General features: G+C 35.6%; 1 protein-coding gene across 1 annotated transcript; it reads left to right on the top strand.

The window, feature by feature from the left end:
* Positions 1-12,858: 12,858 nt before the first annotated feature.
* On the top strand, positions 12,859-15,762 carry GPER1 (G protein-coupled estrogen receptor 1). The gene is made up of 2 exons (XM_009694671.1): positions 12,859-12,882; positions 14,229-15,762. The coding sequence occupies exon 2, from the start codon at positions 14,660-14,662 to the stop codon at positions 15,725-15,727; it is 1,068 nt and encodes a 355-aa protein (XP_009692973.1). The 5' UTR covers positions 12,859-12,882; positions 14,229-14,659; the 3' UTR covers positions 15,728-15,762.
* The last annotated feature ends 1,248 nt before the right edge of the window (positions 15,763-17,010 follow it).

Below are 17,010 nucleotides of genomic sequence, written 5' to 3'. Positions count from 1 at the left end.
GGGGAATTAATGTCTACACCATAAACTTTAATCTTATTTGCCAAATCAAAAATATTTCAGAATAAGCTACAAACTGCTAGCAGATATTTTTTTCTTCTGTGACGAACACTTTATGGAATTCAAGCAAGCATTATGCTCATAGTGACTAACCATAGCAAAGCTGCAAACAGCTTGTTGTTCTGGTAAAATTTTATATGAGTAATCCTAAGGTGATTTTCTGGAAGTTCCCTTTAAAACAGCACACCTAGAAATTTTTCCTTCAGTCAGAACTTTAATACTTACACTGATTATAATTATACACATATAGTTGCATTGTTATTTCCCACCAAGTGAGTATGTTAATTCTAGGTTGAATAGATCACTTCCGTTTAGTTTAAATGCCTCCCCAGATGAGGTACGTTAAAAGACGTAAACTTACGTTAGAATAACAATGTCTAGGTGGAGAGTAAAAGTAATATTAACATCATTGTTGTTGTTTAACAGTAATGTTAAATAATTATCTGTGGTTATAAACGAGCATTGCAACCCAACTGAAACTATTTCAAGCATTCATCTTGACACCTATGACAAATGAGGCCTAAACACATTGATAGCCTCTCCGTAATACTGTGCTGGTCCATCATTCAAGTATCACAACATGCAAACTGGTGGGTACAGAAAGAGAAACCAAGATGACAGACTTTCTTACACAGTAAGTTGCAACTACTGGAATATGCTGCATTAAGTCTAATGTTCCCTACTTTGTCTTAAACGCCCAAATAGGAGCTAAATAAAATAAAAAATACCTTACTATGCTCAAAGACGAACCAGGTATCAGTACCAAGGCCAGATCCTGAACAAATTTAACCAAGCTTTGGCATCTTGCTTTTGCTGTAATTTGATGTAAGGCCATATGATTTCCTGTGAAACCCAAAACTATGTCCTTTGTTTCCTTTCCAATTATGCTACCATAAAAGTCAAATGTTGCTAAGTTATTCTGAGATTCTCTGCAAGGACAGTGAGCATGGTTAGTTGGCCCATGGTGTAAAAGTTGTTGAGAAGATAGAGACTTTCACAGTGCCAGAACTAAATTCAGATGTTCAGCCCTGTAAAAGACCTGATGAGACTAGAAGGTAACAATGGAGACTCTGGTGGAAGAGCTCAAAGTGTAAATATTTCTTAACCTCCTGAAACTATTATGTGGGAGGACAACAAGTTTCTGCAGATGCTCAAGTGGTTCCACATTCTCTTTCTCTATCCATCATAAAGTACCTGTCCTTCACCAGATTAAGCTTCAAATCTCTCTTCTAACAGAACGTCAAAGTTTGACTTACACCGTTTCCTTAATTCTTGAGATTTCTCCTGAGTATTTAAGAAGAGATGAATTGTTCAAGTGAGAATTTCATGGTCTTTAGATTTCCAGGAAATAGTAAAGAGGAATCAAAGCAGCAGAAGGAAGCCAGAAGAAGCAAGTCTGTCGAGCTCCATGGTTGCAGCTGACTGAATAGCACAGTAGATCACTTTCAGCCATAGAGCCAAAGGGAAGTAGAGAGCATTGCTGCTACTTGATTAATGAGAAATTTTCTAGATTTTCCCCCTTCCAGTGCTTCAGTGTTAAGTAAGGAATGTAATTCAGAAATCAGACTGATCAGCTTTATTTCAAAAGAGGTACTTTAAAATTAAAATCTAGATGGGGGAAATCACTAGTACGAAGAAATACAAAAGGCCAACCAGTTGACTACAGTTATGAGGTTTTGCATGTGTGGTTTGGGTTTTTTTGTTCTTTTTAATTATTCTCACTCTTCAGTTTGAGCACTGTTGGTCCAAACTCGAGTCTTTATCAGTGGTTCATATTAAAAATCAGCTGAACAGAAACAAAAGCTCTACTGCAAGCATTTAAGATACATTTCCTCAATTAACAAGACAGTATTTCCTCCCAACACCTAGCATCTTTGAAAAGATTTTTTTCACTCTATTTTTCTTAAAATTGTTCACATTTAACAATCTATTTTTAAACCTCAAATTATATCGACTCTTAACTTGCTTCAGAGACTTCCGCCAGTTCTGTCCATCAATGCTTTCCTACCTGTTGTACTCCAGCTCAGAGGTTAGAACACAGACAGAATCTGACTTAGCCAACTTTTCCCCTCCTGCAAGTGTACCTGTAACACAAAAAAACTTCCCTGGGTGCATCAGTCCTTCCTGTAGTGCAATCTCTCAAAAAATAACTTTTTCTAGAAAGGAAGAAACTCTTGTCTTTGAAAGGGGACAAAGAACACTGTTGAATCAAAACATAACTCCACAGTTTTATATAAATGAAATTATAATTATGTAAGATTATATACACACTTAATCAAAGCCACTTTGATAAGTCAACTTTTCTAATTAAAACTAGTATTAGAATTCCAATTTTGAGGAGAGATTAGAAATATCAGAAATATGAAGCAGTGTCAGAGGTAACAACCATAAATGAACTGTCAAACAGTATTAAGACATTGACTTATCTATAATGAACACTGCTTAAAAACATTAATGCATCTTTATGAACTTTTACCAATTTAAAGTTACTTTCACTTTAAGAGTTAACATCACTAGATTCCCTTTACAGAAAATGCATTATGTGCAACCAAGTATATCACTCTTGTTACTAATATCACTGTATAGAAACTTCTATAAGGAGAACTCCACTGTCCTGTCTTTGCCTGCTGTACTGTCTACGTACGTTGCTTACACAGACCAGCTTTGTGTGCAACGGAACAAAGTAAAAACACCAAACTAATCTAACACGAAATTGAAATCCTTGTGAATAAAGAAGGTGGTTCTTTTTTTCCAGAAAACAACATTCTACACTGTAAGAATGCCTAAGTTTAACTTTTTCCAGTACTAAGGACCATGTTTAATCAGACATTCAAAATTCAGTAGGAATAGTGAGTTCATTATCTTATGTTTAAAAATATTTGTACTTTGTAACTAAAAAAAAAGTATGTTATTTTCTGCATCAATCAGCACAAAGTACACAGAAATTTTCTTTTAGAAATTGAGTTAATTAGGCTTTTAGGTGGTCTGTAAAGTTTATGTATCCATATCTATTACATTCAGTTTTTCATGAGTACCTATTATGTTCTCCTACAAAGCTTTTTGGCTTAAAAAAAAGGATCCTCCAAACGTTTATATGGTAGCAGAATTATTATATCAACGTATCACAGTCATTACAGCTAACAGCCTATCCATATTACTCTTAAAATTCCCTATTTTCAGGAATTTATAACTGAGTTGTAAAAAATGTTCCTTGCTAAAACTTTATCAATAGGCTTAGAATGCACCGGTAATCACTTTCTCAAATTCGAGCATGCAGAAAAGCATTATTTTTTTGCAGTTTTATGCAAAAGCTACATCTAAAAATGACAGTATTATTAATGTATAAAGATGTTTTAGTATGAAAGCAGTTTGTTCATAACAGTTCTTAAACATTCACATTAATTTTATATGGCCTCCTCAGTACAGACTGCAGTTATGAAAGGCTCTTTTTCATAACAGAAAGAAAGCAAAACTAAAATAAAGGAATGTGACTCTTGCCTCATATTGTGATTATCTTTGCATTTTCCTCAGTATGCAGTGTGAGCCCTGAGACTGTCAGCTGGGTTCAAATTATACAAAATTCCCAGCCTTGCGACAGTACAGTGAAGCTATTTTGTGGCTGAAGCTGCAACCCACACACTGGAGTTGCCCCGTGTACTGCCGTATCCTTTTTTGGCAAGATGGTGAGGAAAAGCGGCTCCACCTAATCGCAGAGCCAGCTCCTTCCTCACCCGCCAAATGGCCAACTCTCCCATTTATTCTACAGGCGACACGAGTGCGCTGAATCCTGGCTGTTGTCTACAAAGCTGAGCTGCAGTAAAGTCCTGTCTGCATCAAATGAGGAAGAGGGGGTAGTGGTGAGAGCAGGAACCAGATAAAAAATAAAAAGGCAGATTTCTCTGGCTAAAAATATTATGCAAGTTAGCTTGAAATTGTCATAGGAACATAAAATCAACCAAAAAAAGGACTACATTTATTCTGAACAAATGGTTCATACTCCTGACTGCACATAATACTTAGTACACAAATTAAGAGACATTAAAAACTATACTTTAAAATGTGTTTCACCTTCCTTTTCCATTTCAGTTTCAAACTCCATTGAACAGGCAATAAGCACGGTGTGGAAGGAAGGATGACTTCACACAACATGACATGGATCAGCTACCCAAGCAAGAACTTGGGTTTCATCTCCCCAGAAGAAATTGAAGCCTTCATAGCTTCTCAAAACATCATATCAAGACTTATGCACTGTTACATTGCCTTTTTTGTACCAACAGGATTAATAGCTGGCATATGTATTTTGATCATTTTCATAAAGAATTATTTGCAGTACAAAGTCATAGAAAACTTAGACTTATTTCTTCTACACTTCACCATCAGCAATATTATAATTATTTTTTTATCATTTACTGTCATTACTAGACCTGACTATTTAAAAGCAACCCACCTCACCTGTAACGTACTGTCATTTTTTTTCAACTTCAGTTATTTCAATTCTCAATATGTTTTGATATTGACGCTTCTTATACTATTATTCAAGAGATTTCCACCAAGGACTGCTCTCAGCAAAGCAACCCAAAGACCCATATTGTGTGTTGGATTTGTACTTACATATGCCTTCTGTTTGTCACTGACTGCGGCAGTACTGGTTGGCACAGACAACTATCACTTGGAAACAGACTGCCAGTTAGATCCATTATTTGCATGGCCTGAATATGAGATCATTAAATTCACCTTTGGATTTGCAGCCCCATCATTTCTTCAGATACTCTGTTTTACTGTTCTCTTCACTAAAGAAGCACCTGCTGAAGCTCCAGCCTTACAACAGCACATTCGTACTTACCCTGCTGTGTACATTATAAGCATAACAACATTTATATGCCATCTATTTTATAACGTTATGATTCTCTTCAGGACAACATTGAAATTACAGAAGAGTATTGGAACTCCAAAGAATGAGCTTGTGATGAATATTGCAGAAATAGTGTTGTTCTGTGAGAGCTGTGCTAGCTTAGTATTTATACTTTGTTTTCATAAACCATGCAAGGATGAAATACTTAAAGTCATACAGAACTGCCGAAGGAAAAACACTGCCAACAATCATCTTGAAATACCAGTAACAGCTACAACCCATGAAAGTGGGTCTCAGTAATACTTGGTATTCTGAAGAACTGTCAATCCACTTTGCTTTTTAGTTTGTGGGGTTTGGTTTTGGTTTGGGTTTTGGTTTGGTTTTTTACTTCTTCAAAAAAGGGTAATTGTTCCTTCTTTAGAACCCAAACTTGGACTATCTTACAGCTAGCAGTACCAAGAAGAAAAAAAAAAAAAGGTATTTAGTTCTAGTATTTGTAGTGATCTATGAGAAAACACGTAGGGTAGGAGGTTGTTTGGTGTTTTTTTCACATATATATATATTTTTAAATCGTGTATTTTCTGCAAATGTTACTTCAAAGCCAAGTAGAAAGAAAAGTACGTTGCCATAGAAGGCTTCTGTAATAATATCAATGCCTCGGCAAAAATGCAAACAAAAACATAGCAAAAAGCAACTTTGTTCAAAGGTAAAAATCTGCAGCCAAAGCATTTTCTCAGGTATGTTTCCTCTTTTGACTTCTTACTCTACAAACTACTTATTTTTATAACAAAATTCCAGTAGCAGCAGCAGTGAAGTATGGCTTTAGAATCCATTATAATCCTGAAATAGCATGTGATACTATAAGTCTGCGGTAACGCTTGTTTATATTACATATATACACACACACAAACTGAGTGTTTCTTCCGTTCTTCCATTTTCCTCTTACACTTCTGTTGGAACCCTTAAGGTTTTTGTCTGAGTTCTTGTGCCAAAAAAAAAAAAATCAAATTAATGGAAACGCTAGTCCATAAAAGAAAGCTTCAGGTCCTTTGTGAGGCACTGAACTGGAAAGATCAACAGGATGGCTAATTAAAACTTTGTGCAAGAATGAAAGCTTTTTGTTAATGTACTCTCAGCTTCAACTTTGCATTAAGACTTACAGCAATTATTGATTTAAGCCATTCTTGATGAGTTCATTCAGAAGTATGAAGTCGCATGCCTTGGAAGAGTCACATTCAATCATATACTAACTAAAAAAAAAATAAAAGCCAGCCCAGAACAGTATAACTGAGGCATGTTTCTAAAAAGGCAAACAAAAGCAGAGCCCCAGTTCCAAAGTGAAATCAGGGCTCTGCTGGAGACAATATAGGAGCATTATACATTTAGATGAGAATTCACAGGTAAATGGTGGAAAATAGGGGAAAAAAAAAATCTGAATCAGAGAATGAAACAGCTGTGGTATAAGAGTTCAGATATGGCCTTGCAGAATCGGTAGCCAATGCAGGCTGAGATGTAGGTGCAACGTTTTAAATGTTTGCTTTGAGCACACTGTTACTGTAACCGAATTGGGCCAGAAGCCATCTTATACAATTGTCTTCAGTTTCAGCTTTTCCTCTCATAGATGTGGAGAGAACGGAAAACACCAGGGAAGACACAAAACTGTACTAGATGTTGGATAAAGACATAGACTTAGATTGCAAAGTTACAAAAATGTGATGAGGAAGGCTCAAGTGACCTGAAGAGTTCTGAGAAAAGCCACTTTGATGCTTAAATATGTGCTTTTGCATGACACCTGCATACTAATGGAACTGATAGATTTTTTTTTGCAGTTGTACAGTCTTCTGTAGAGTCTTTCTGATGGGGTCCAGATTTACCTGGAGAGCTGGTGCAAATCAGCATGGGCTGCCCAAGAGAAAAGTGAGCACTGATCGACCAAGAGGAGCATCTTCTGCAAAACAACAGCCAAGTGCATAAATGGAAGAATAAAGGACATTTATTCAGTAATAATACAGTATATAAATCTGGTATCTAGATATATGGATCTAGTCTTAGATATCCAAGTCCTGAAATTTATGGACCATGACTGTATCACATGCAAATAAAGGGCAATACGTAATCTTACTAACTATGACCATGAAGGGCCAACATTTCTGGAAGATGTAAAAATCAGCTGGTATGATGTCTGCATTGTATTATGTCAGCCTGTTTTCCTGTTCAATTTTGTTCTGCTGCCAGCATGAACAGATGGATAATTATAGAGCACTACATATAAACAGACCATTATAGAACCTGGTCGGAAAGGAAGTACGTAGATAAGAATCATCTCCTTGAATACAAGAGCCAATTTCATACCTGTGAAAGGATTTCTCAACTGGCAGAGGTTTTGTTTTGCACCTGAGAAGAGGGAGATTAAACAACATGGACTGAAGATCAGCCCTGCAGAAAGAAGTCTGAAGAGATACGTTATAAGAGCTGTACATCAGTGAAAAAGCTGACAGAATGAGTGAAAGAGTATGTCAGAAGATGCAAGCTGTTTATCCCAATTCAGACAGAATATCATAGTTTCAGCTGCGCCATGGATAAGTAGGTTGTTTTCTAATATAGGAATTATGCACGAAGGATTCTACTTTATTCATTGCTTCCATATATTTTATATTTAGGATGAAAGAATAAATACTGTGTTGTTTCCAAGTCCTGAGTTACTGTTAAAGGTGCCTAAAAGAAATCTTAGTAAATGTTGGCTCTAGTTAACACTGGCTGGGACCTGCAAATGGGTCTAATGGTGACTGAATCACAGTAATGCACCTGTAAGGAACCTGAAGGTTCAACATGGGGGGAAGGATGCTTCATGATGCTCTCAGCAAGGTACACAGCTAAAGCAGAACCATAACCAAGTGTCTCAGAGAAATAAAACCTGTAGGGGCCTACTGTCAGATTTAGGATTTGGGAACGAGTGCATCTTGTCAAGAACGAACTACTATGAGTAAGTCTGAGTACTCCTGGGCATAGCTTCTGACTGCCATCTGTGAGATACGAGTGAATGTACTCTGGTCTCTTCCTTGTCCTCGGCTACTGTCATGGGAAAAAACAGAGTATTTTCTGGATGGCTGGTTATATTGTCATAAAGAAATCTCCATGTACAATGAAAAGACTTTGTAACTGAAGAGGAGAAAACAAAGGTAAACAGGAGATAAGAGGTTGAAAAATGCAGAACAATAATTCAAATAGTTATGAATATAACTTATAGCAACACAGAAATGTTTTGTTAAATCATTCTTGATAAAGTTACTCAACGCTTACATTAAAATTCAGGACAATGAACATGCAGTCCTAGAGAAAGTCTACTTACATCCAGCTAGACTATGAGGGCAAACATCTCGATGTGGAATGGGGGAAGAAACAGAAACAGTCCTCAAAAGACATTCTAAAATAGTCTGATACAAGGGAGAAAAGAGCAGCTTTGGCTAAGATTAAAAGTAATGATTTTCAAATTATTCATAATTTGAAGTGTATTTTTAAGAACAAGATAGAATCTCCCTGCTCAGAGATATTTTTTTCCCCTATACCAGCAACAGCTTTGTTGAACATTTACTTCTTCCAGGCTTCACCTAGTTTTGAACACTATGTTCCAGAAGAAGTAGAGCATATATTTTTATAGGCATGCTGTCAAGATTAACTAAAGGGATATACTGGAAAATTCAAGGAAAAGTATTTTACTTCTGTACTGGTAATACTCATATCTTTCTAAGACTTTGGCCTGCTTTTCAGAAAACCTTTCCGCTCAGTAAAAGAAGATAAATGAGCAGGTTGCTGAAGTTTAAGCATGAATTTCTGAGTTGATAACATGTTTTGGAATAGAACATGTAGAGGCTAAGAGGCTCATCTTTGCTGAACCAGTTGGCTCAAATTTGATCTGATCCCATTGCAAAACAGTATCTGAGCTAAAGAGAGACTGGATTTGCACACTTGAATCACAACTCAAGCTCCTACACCCCTGCACATATTACTAAGCCTGGCCTTAGTTACGTTCTAATTTCGAGCCCCTGAAACGGCTACAGCATTATTTATCTTGATTTTGAGGTAGTTGCAGAAGATTTGGGGGAGGGTGAAAGCTCAAGCAATTCAGCCAAAATAAGTACTGTATATAACATTTATACCATATATGTTGCACGACAGACTGATTCACTAATTGGCTAGAATGAAAGAATGTGTTTCACTTCCATGGTACAAGTGTCCAGCAAAGGCCTGCCAGACTCAATTACTAAAGTAAAAATTATTTATGCTTTGCGAATTTTATTTTTTAATTGCATTTAGATAGAGCCTGAAGTCCCATGATGAATCCTCTTTCACTATACAACATTCTGTGGTCCAACCCAAGAGTTTTGCAGTATACACTTTAAGAAAAATAAAAAGTTTTTACCAGAATAGTTTGAATGGGTACAAGTGTTGTCCCTGCAGAAGAAAAAGCTGAACTTTTAAAAATTATTTTTAGGAAGAAAAAGTCATTCTCAGAATCATTGGCAACTGAAAAGCCTAAACACACAAAATAAACTCTATACAAGGTTTTCTGCAGGTACAGAACACAATTAATTCCAACTCAAACTAAGTTTGATTATTTCCAAGAAAGGGAAAGTTACTGAGGCTGGACAGGATAAAGTATGAGGGTGCTCTAGAACAGGGTAACGGACGCAGACAGATGTCATTCAGTGGTTGAAAAAGGTCAGTCAGTATCCATGCTAACAGAAAGGTGAGAAAGAATTTGGAGGAGATCAATCTACTTGCAAAACTTCATGAACATTACAACAGCATCTGTCTTTCCTTTGGAGAAAGTTTCAGTAGAGATTCTTGTACAAATGTTATTTCTTCTGCATATGGTTATATTACACTGTAAGCATTCCAACACAATTTTAATTCATGCTTCCTTCCCCTTCCATGCAATACAGTACCTTACTTTTTCTCAGCTTTATACACCCTGGCCCTGATCTAATTTTTCCAAGACTCAATAGCTTCATACCCAAAGCACTTCCACGCTTCTGACAGAATCCAACAGCTCTTACATCTTACAGGGCTTATCCTGCTTATTATCACGCTGGAGAGGCTGCCGTATAGTTGTTGCTCAAGAGCTGTGATACACCCGACCTCTTATGTTGTTCTCTCCTATACTCACACCTCCTACTTTCTTCCTCCTCAGCTGTCACCTTTTTGCAAGACAATAGCACGCACATATATTGAAGTCTGCTAGATTACATAGAATACCTTCTATTATACCCCACTTTAAGCCTCTTGGTGCACCTAAGTACATCAGAGACAATTACACTAGTGGTCCTTAAAGACTCTATAGTTAGGGATGTTTGTTGAGATATATACAGTGGTTTAGAGGCTGACTACTACAGATTTAAAAATAAACTGCTAGGAAAAACTTTAAATGCTGGATTATTGAGGTTGGACATTATATGAATGCTATTGCACCAGTTGGTTTCACACACATTCTCAGCAACAATCAAGATAAGGTATGACAGGCGGAACTGTAATGCTTAATACTGTCACAACTGTGACTAAGTATGGATCATTAAGGCACTCCCTATGAAGTCCCATGGAATATCAGCAACTGACAGGGAAAGTCAACGTTCAGCAGCTGCTAAAATTGGTTTTAAGGATTTTATGGAATACGGAAGTGATGAACAATGAGATTAAGACAGATTAATCAGTAACAATCATTTGCCTGCACAAACAAGAGCCTGAAGATGTTGTCATCTGTTTTAGGAAACAGGATTCCGAGGATTCACATGATCATCTCAAAATATTTAGTGAAATAGAGAACTCACTAATTACAAGATAATAATACAATGTAATACTACTAGATTTGGCCTTTTATGTTTCATAGTTCTACTAGCAGAAAAAACAGCTACTTCATGAGTCTTTCAAAAGAAAGTTTCCTAACAATTCGAGAAGTATGGCAAAGTGACATATTTCTTATCATGAATTCAAACAAGAAAATTAGCACTCAGAATTATACATTTTAATAGCAAATCACCTGATATTCACAGCTAGAAAAACAAGGACAGACAGACCAGCTGATTAACAAATCCAGGCCCCCATAATTACAAACAACAAACACCCAGAAGATAACATTATGCATGAAGGAACGTAAAAAAAATCTTTCTGGCCCTTACAAGATCAGGGAAAGCTCTGAAGGACAGAATGAAGTACAGAGAGACCACATGATCACAAACAACAATACAGACTCTTTATAATCCTGTTCTTTAGGACAGCAAAAAATTAAGACATTCAAAGCTGGTATCACAAGATTTTTCTAACACTACAATTATTCCAATCCTATAACACAATCGTATTTGTACACTTCTCACAGCAAAACACTTTAGGCTCTCTGTCCCCATAGCCCTGTAGAAAGACACTCCAGAAAGCCATTCCACACACAAGGAAAGTTTTCTGTTCAGAAAATCTTTACCAGCATTAATCTGTGCAAACTTTCTTTTAAGCTAAATAATAATTTATTTCAAAACTATTTATGAAGAGCCATCATGTGAGAACATCTTAAAAAACATTTTTAGTAACACTGCCAAAATCCTGTGTTCCTATGCACAGCACGTTACAAAAAAAATCAGCAAATAATATATTTGCCTCAATGGCACTAGAAGGCAAAATGTCTTCTACTCCCAAAGCCACATGTGTAAAGAACTTCTGCTTCACTTCTCTACAGATGACATCTTTTGTAACCTAAAAATATTTGACAACTGTAAGAGATATAATACATCCATTATAATGATATGATAATTGTATACTCCACACTTCTGAAACTGTAACTTTGTCTTCTTGAAATCCTAAATGCTGAGATCCAATTCATCTTATTCCAGTAGCAGCAGAATGCTGCATCAATGTACAGCATACCCATTAATGGCACTTAACTTTCTGGTATCAGATCAATATAATCATAAAAAGCAACTTACCCAAATAAAATATTTCTCTTATGAGAAAGAAAGGTTTAACTTTCTTTCCATTCTAAGAATTCTGGCCACCAGTAGGTGGTGTTTCTGGAAATGTCAAGTAGTTTCCTCCCCCCCCCTACAGATTAAATGCAAAACTCCACCTGCAGTACTGGTGTTTTTATGCAAGACTGAGGCTCCACATTCTCTACAAAATAAGCTTATTTTGCCCATGTGATTTTGAGCTGAGCAATTCTAAGAAGTGTGAGGATGACGATGTATACCTGAAAATTTAAATACGAACAGACAAAATGGGATCGACTTGAAGGTAGGAAAAATGAAATTTATATTGTCAGTTTAGCAAAAGACCTTTCTCAACTGCTAGATTTCTCTCAAGCGAATATTTCTCTTTTGATTGACCAGAGGGTTTTAAAAAAAATACCATGTATAACAGTAATTATTGCTTTATATCTATGTAAAATATGCTTACTTACAATTTGCAAATAAATCTCTTAATTATTGATCAGCTGAGCTGCACATTTGAATAGACTATATAACTTGAAAAAATGCTAGAGGCAGAAAGGAAGGCGAAATGAACATTAGGCAAAATAAAACTGACAAATATGAGAGAAAAGATGCTTGACTAGTTCTAATAAAAAAGAAACCAGCAGAAACAGGGTTAATTCTAGTCTTATAAGGCTGTTCAGCAGCACTTCAACTGCACACAAATTAGAACAACCCTGGGAATCTATAAAGCTTGTTTTATTGCCAAGGACATGCAGCAAGATCTGCATTTTGCTGTAAACTATCCTTTACTTAAGACGTTTTGAAACAGAATAGACTTTTATATGAGTTCTTTTTTTACTGCTGAATCATCAACAGGTGGCATTCACTGCAGCTTTGCACACCTAAATACAAGTTTTTACTGACACGACAGTCGAAGTTGACACATCCATTAAGCGCGTACCCGAGCAAGAACCAGCCTTCTGTTGTCTGGAGGAAAATCAGCTCTGGAGAAATGGAATTAAGGTAAAATAAAGTGTTTCACAGTACATGGTTACCTGTAATGCTTGTAATTGCTTGGCTTTTGGTGGCCTTTCACATGTAATTAAAATCTGACCACAGATCAACCTTTTTAAATCAATTGCTTGGACTGTTAACTTATCTTTTATTGTATTTAAAGCAGTTTTACTGCCTTATTCGAAAATAAAAGGATGTTACATAAAAGACAACAGTTCATGTCTGACTTCCATAGTTGCTTGAAACAAACACCGAACCTTCTTCAAATAAGTCTTTATGCTAAAATATCCATATGAAATTACACTTACATTATGAAAATGATTCAAAACATAGCAACAGCTACTGTGTACTTATGCCTATTTCATTACGAAATAAAAGCTTTGGAATCGATATCTTTAAGTATCTGATAGTTACAACTTGAATACACGTAAGCAAACTCAGAGCTGTATTTCTGACTGAAAATATTCTAACACTACTACTCCATTAGTGGTCTGCTCCTTTTTCTCCCCCAGACTATACATCAGCAGGATTCAAGTCATTAAAATGTGGAAATATGCATGAATTTTACTAGTAAACAATTGAATATTTTTAAATATGTTTTAGTGTAATGAAAGTCAAGGTTTTGGTAGTAAGATGGAGATTAAAGCAATTCAAAATATTTAAAATTTAACACAAAATACCCTAGATTATAATTTTCTTGCCATTTTATTTGTTTGGGGTGTCTTTTGTTTGTTTGTTTTTCTTTTAAATAAACTTCTAGCAATCCTTCAACTCCACAGCATTCAATGTTTATAAGTAAACAAATCAGATAACTGATATTTTCCATTCCTATCCGGAAGTCAGTGCCACATAATTAATCACAAAGAAAAGCAAATTGAGTATAATAATGTTGGTGTAAATCAATATGCTGCTTGTATTACCTTCATTTCTAAAATTTGCCTTTCTTTCCCACTGAAAGCAGGAGGAACCAACTGCTTTTCATCTCCGCTGCCTTCTCAGTCACAGACTCTGCTACTGAATAGCCTTACAAACTGATGATAAAATAAATATACATTTTTTTAATATATCTACATAAAGTTTTCCTTCAGTAGGCTAAACTTACTCATCTGATTTTCTGTATTTCTGCATTTTTCAGTACTGAATCCCTGAAGAGTACACAAAATTTTAACAGATCTGCCCTCACAATGTATTATCATCTAGGACAAGTTTAAGTTCTTTTAACTGAGCCTTCATATATATATTCAAACATGATGTTTCCTACAACTTCAGCTGTGTATGTTAAGTTAGGAGAAGCATGTGGTACATGGTACAATGCTGGAACATGCGATTAATCGTTTTCCATTTGCAAATTGCAGGTCCAAGGATGTTCATTGATTATCAAAAGAAAACAAATGGAGTTAAAATTCTACTACCTTCCGACTTGCACGAAGAAACACTGTTGATGAAAAGCTTTCATTAAAGAGATCCAAGTACCACAATGGTAAAAAGATTCCTACATGATCTTAAGGCATACAGGAACTGCAGATTCTCTCATTTGCAATGTATATAGTGTCCTGTAGAAAAATTTAAGAAATTTACTATTTGTATTGTTATATTTCAGTCAATTTTAAGCCTAATTAATTTGACTTCTAAAGAATTTTAATTTCCTTTACAAAAGTTTACATCTTATTTCCATTCCAATCAAAATGCTTACTATGAACTTAGCTGAAAACAACCAAAAATCTGAATTTTTTGACATTACCACCAGACTGTGAGTACTAACATCTTTTCTGCAGATATTTTAACCATGGAAACTTACTCTGCCTCAGTATCACCTGTTATATGTAACAGCACAACTTTTAACCTAAATGGATCACATTTGTGTAATGAAAGCATATCTTCTAGATTAGCTGATAAATCAGAACACCAACAATACGTTATTGGTCTTTTCTTATCATGTCTTTACACAATCTTTCTTTTTCCTATTGGTTTTGTAGGAAACATTCTGATACTGGTTGTCAACATAAGCTTTCGTGAAAAAATGACTATTCCAGACCTTTACTTCATAAATCTTGCAGTAGCTGATCTCATTTTAGTTGCCGATTCTCTCATTGAGGTTTTTAATCTTGATGAAAAGTATTATGATATCACTATTATTTGTACCTTTATGTCTTTGTTCCTTCAGATCAACATGTATAGCAGCATTTTCTTTCTGACATGGATGAGTTTTGACAGATACATAGCACTGGCAAAAGTAATGAGGTCCAACATATTTCGCACTATGCAACATGCTAGATTAAGCTGTGGTCTCATATGGATGGCGTCTATTTCTGCAGCACTAGTTCCATTTACAGCTGTGCATTTACAACACACTGGAGAGGTCTATTTTTGTTTTGCAGATGTAAAAGAAATCCAGTGGTTAGAAATAACCTTGGGGTTTATTATCCCCTTTGTGATCATCGGTCTTTGTTACTCGTTAATTGTTCGAGTTCTTATAAAAGCACACAAGCATAGGAGTCTTCGTCTGCGGCGACAAAAGGCTCTTCGAATGATTTTTGTTGTTGTCTTGGTTTTCTTTATCTGCTGGCTACCTGAAAATGTCTTCATTAGCGTTCAACTTCTTCAAAAGAAAAGCGAGCCTTCAAGCAACCCATCCTTCAGGCATGATTATCCTTTAACAGGACATATTGTGAACCTAGCAGCTTTTTCTAATAGCTGTTTGAACCCCTTAATTTACAGTTTTCTAGGCGAAACCTTCAGAGACAAACTGCGACTGTATATTGAACAGAAAACAAAAATGTCAACATTACATCGTTTTTGTCAGGCTGCCTTAACGTCTGTCATTCCTGACAGTAATGAGCAGTCAGAAGTCTGATGTAGTAGTGGTTGTATAAAACATATGACTGTGAAGTTGTGCAAAAAGTGATCAAAATGCTTGCTACTAATAGAAAAAAAGTGCATTTGTGTATATATATTGTATCGCTCTATTGAGTATCGAAGGTTTATATTCAAAATGTTTTTATGACAAGACTTTAATGTAGAAGAATATGTTTTAGTCAGATTTATATTTAATTATGAACAGGATTATTAAAAGCTGAGCACTGAAGGAGCTTTATTTTGTATTATACATGTATGAATGACAATATAGAAGAAAATTTTATCAAGTTAGGAAGATTCTAGATGTAACCTGATTATCAGAGATGCTACTTTGCTGGTGTACGTACGGTACTTCCACTGAAATAATGAAGCTGCCGTAACAGTGAGGAAAAATCATTACAATGTATTGATGTGGAGATGCAGAAAACATTGATTATTTTTTTTTTCATCCAACTATGTTAAGATAAATGACTTTGATTAGAAGAACTAGATATTACTATCGTCACTGTATTCTAGCATGTCTTCCACGATTAACTTTTTTTTAATCTTAATATAATCTAGCATGGTGGTGAGTTTTCGTCTCATAAATGTAATCTACTGTTTACATCAGTACTTGATCAAAACTGAAATCAACTGTAGCTATATTTCTCATCTCAAAGAACTTCACAGAAGCAAAATTTAAGGCTTCATTCTGTCTTTTAAGGATTACCCAAGACAATCTTTCCCAGGACAAACATAATTGGGCCTTTTGTGAAAAATGCCAGTGCACATACACCTACATTCATATCCTCCTTCAGATTTAAATGCAAGTTGCACAAGATCTGTTTACATTTAGCAGGCCTATTTGATTGCCAGAACAAAATGCTGTGGCTTTAAAAAATAAAAGTCACATTTTGCAAAGAAGTATAAAAATTGCTTATGAAAACAACAGAAGCCTCAGCTTTAAGAAAGGAAGAATTTAGGTAATGGGGAGTGTGATTAGCTATTATCAGATTTGCACTTTGTGCACCATCCTTCCCACCTCCAGAAAGCAGTGGCCTTTCAAGATTAAGATGCATGTTGGTCGCTTTGTTCAACTGAAGATTAATTATACTAAGAAAACAAATGTTAGCACCACATACTTGAAAACAATAGTTTTTAATTTCTGCTAGAAAATAATTGGGTTTTAAATCTGATTGATGTTTAGCACAGGTTACTGCTGAACTTGTTCAGAGGAAGCTATAAAATTCCTAGAGATCAGCATGCAAGATCATTAAAGCATCACTTGCTACATCTCTGAAG

This window comes from Cariama cristata, unplaced genomic scaffold (assembly GCF_000690535.1).
Source record: "Cariama cristata isolate BGI_N322 unplaced genomic scaffold, ASM69053v1 scaffold32890, whole genome shotgun sequence".
Lineage (NCBI taxonomy): Eukaryota > Metazoa > Chordata > Aves > Cariamiformes > Cariamidae > Cariama > Cariama cristata.
Note: the sequence above shows the minus strand (reverse complement) of the source record. Positions and strands in the feature narration are given on the sequence as shown.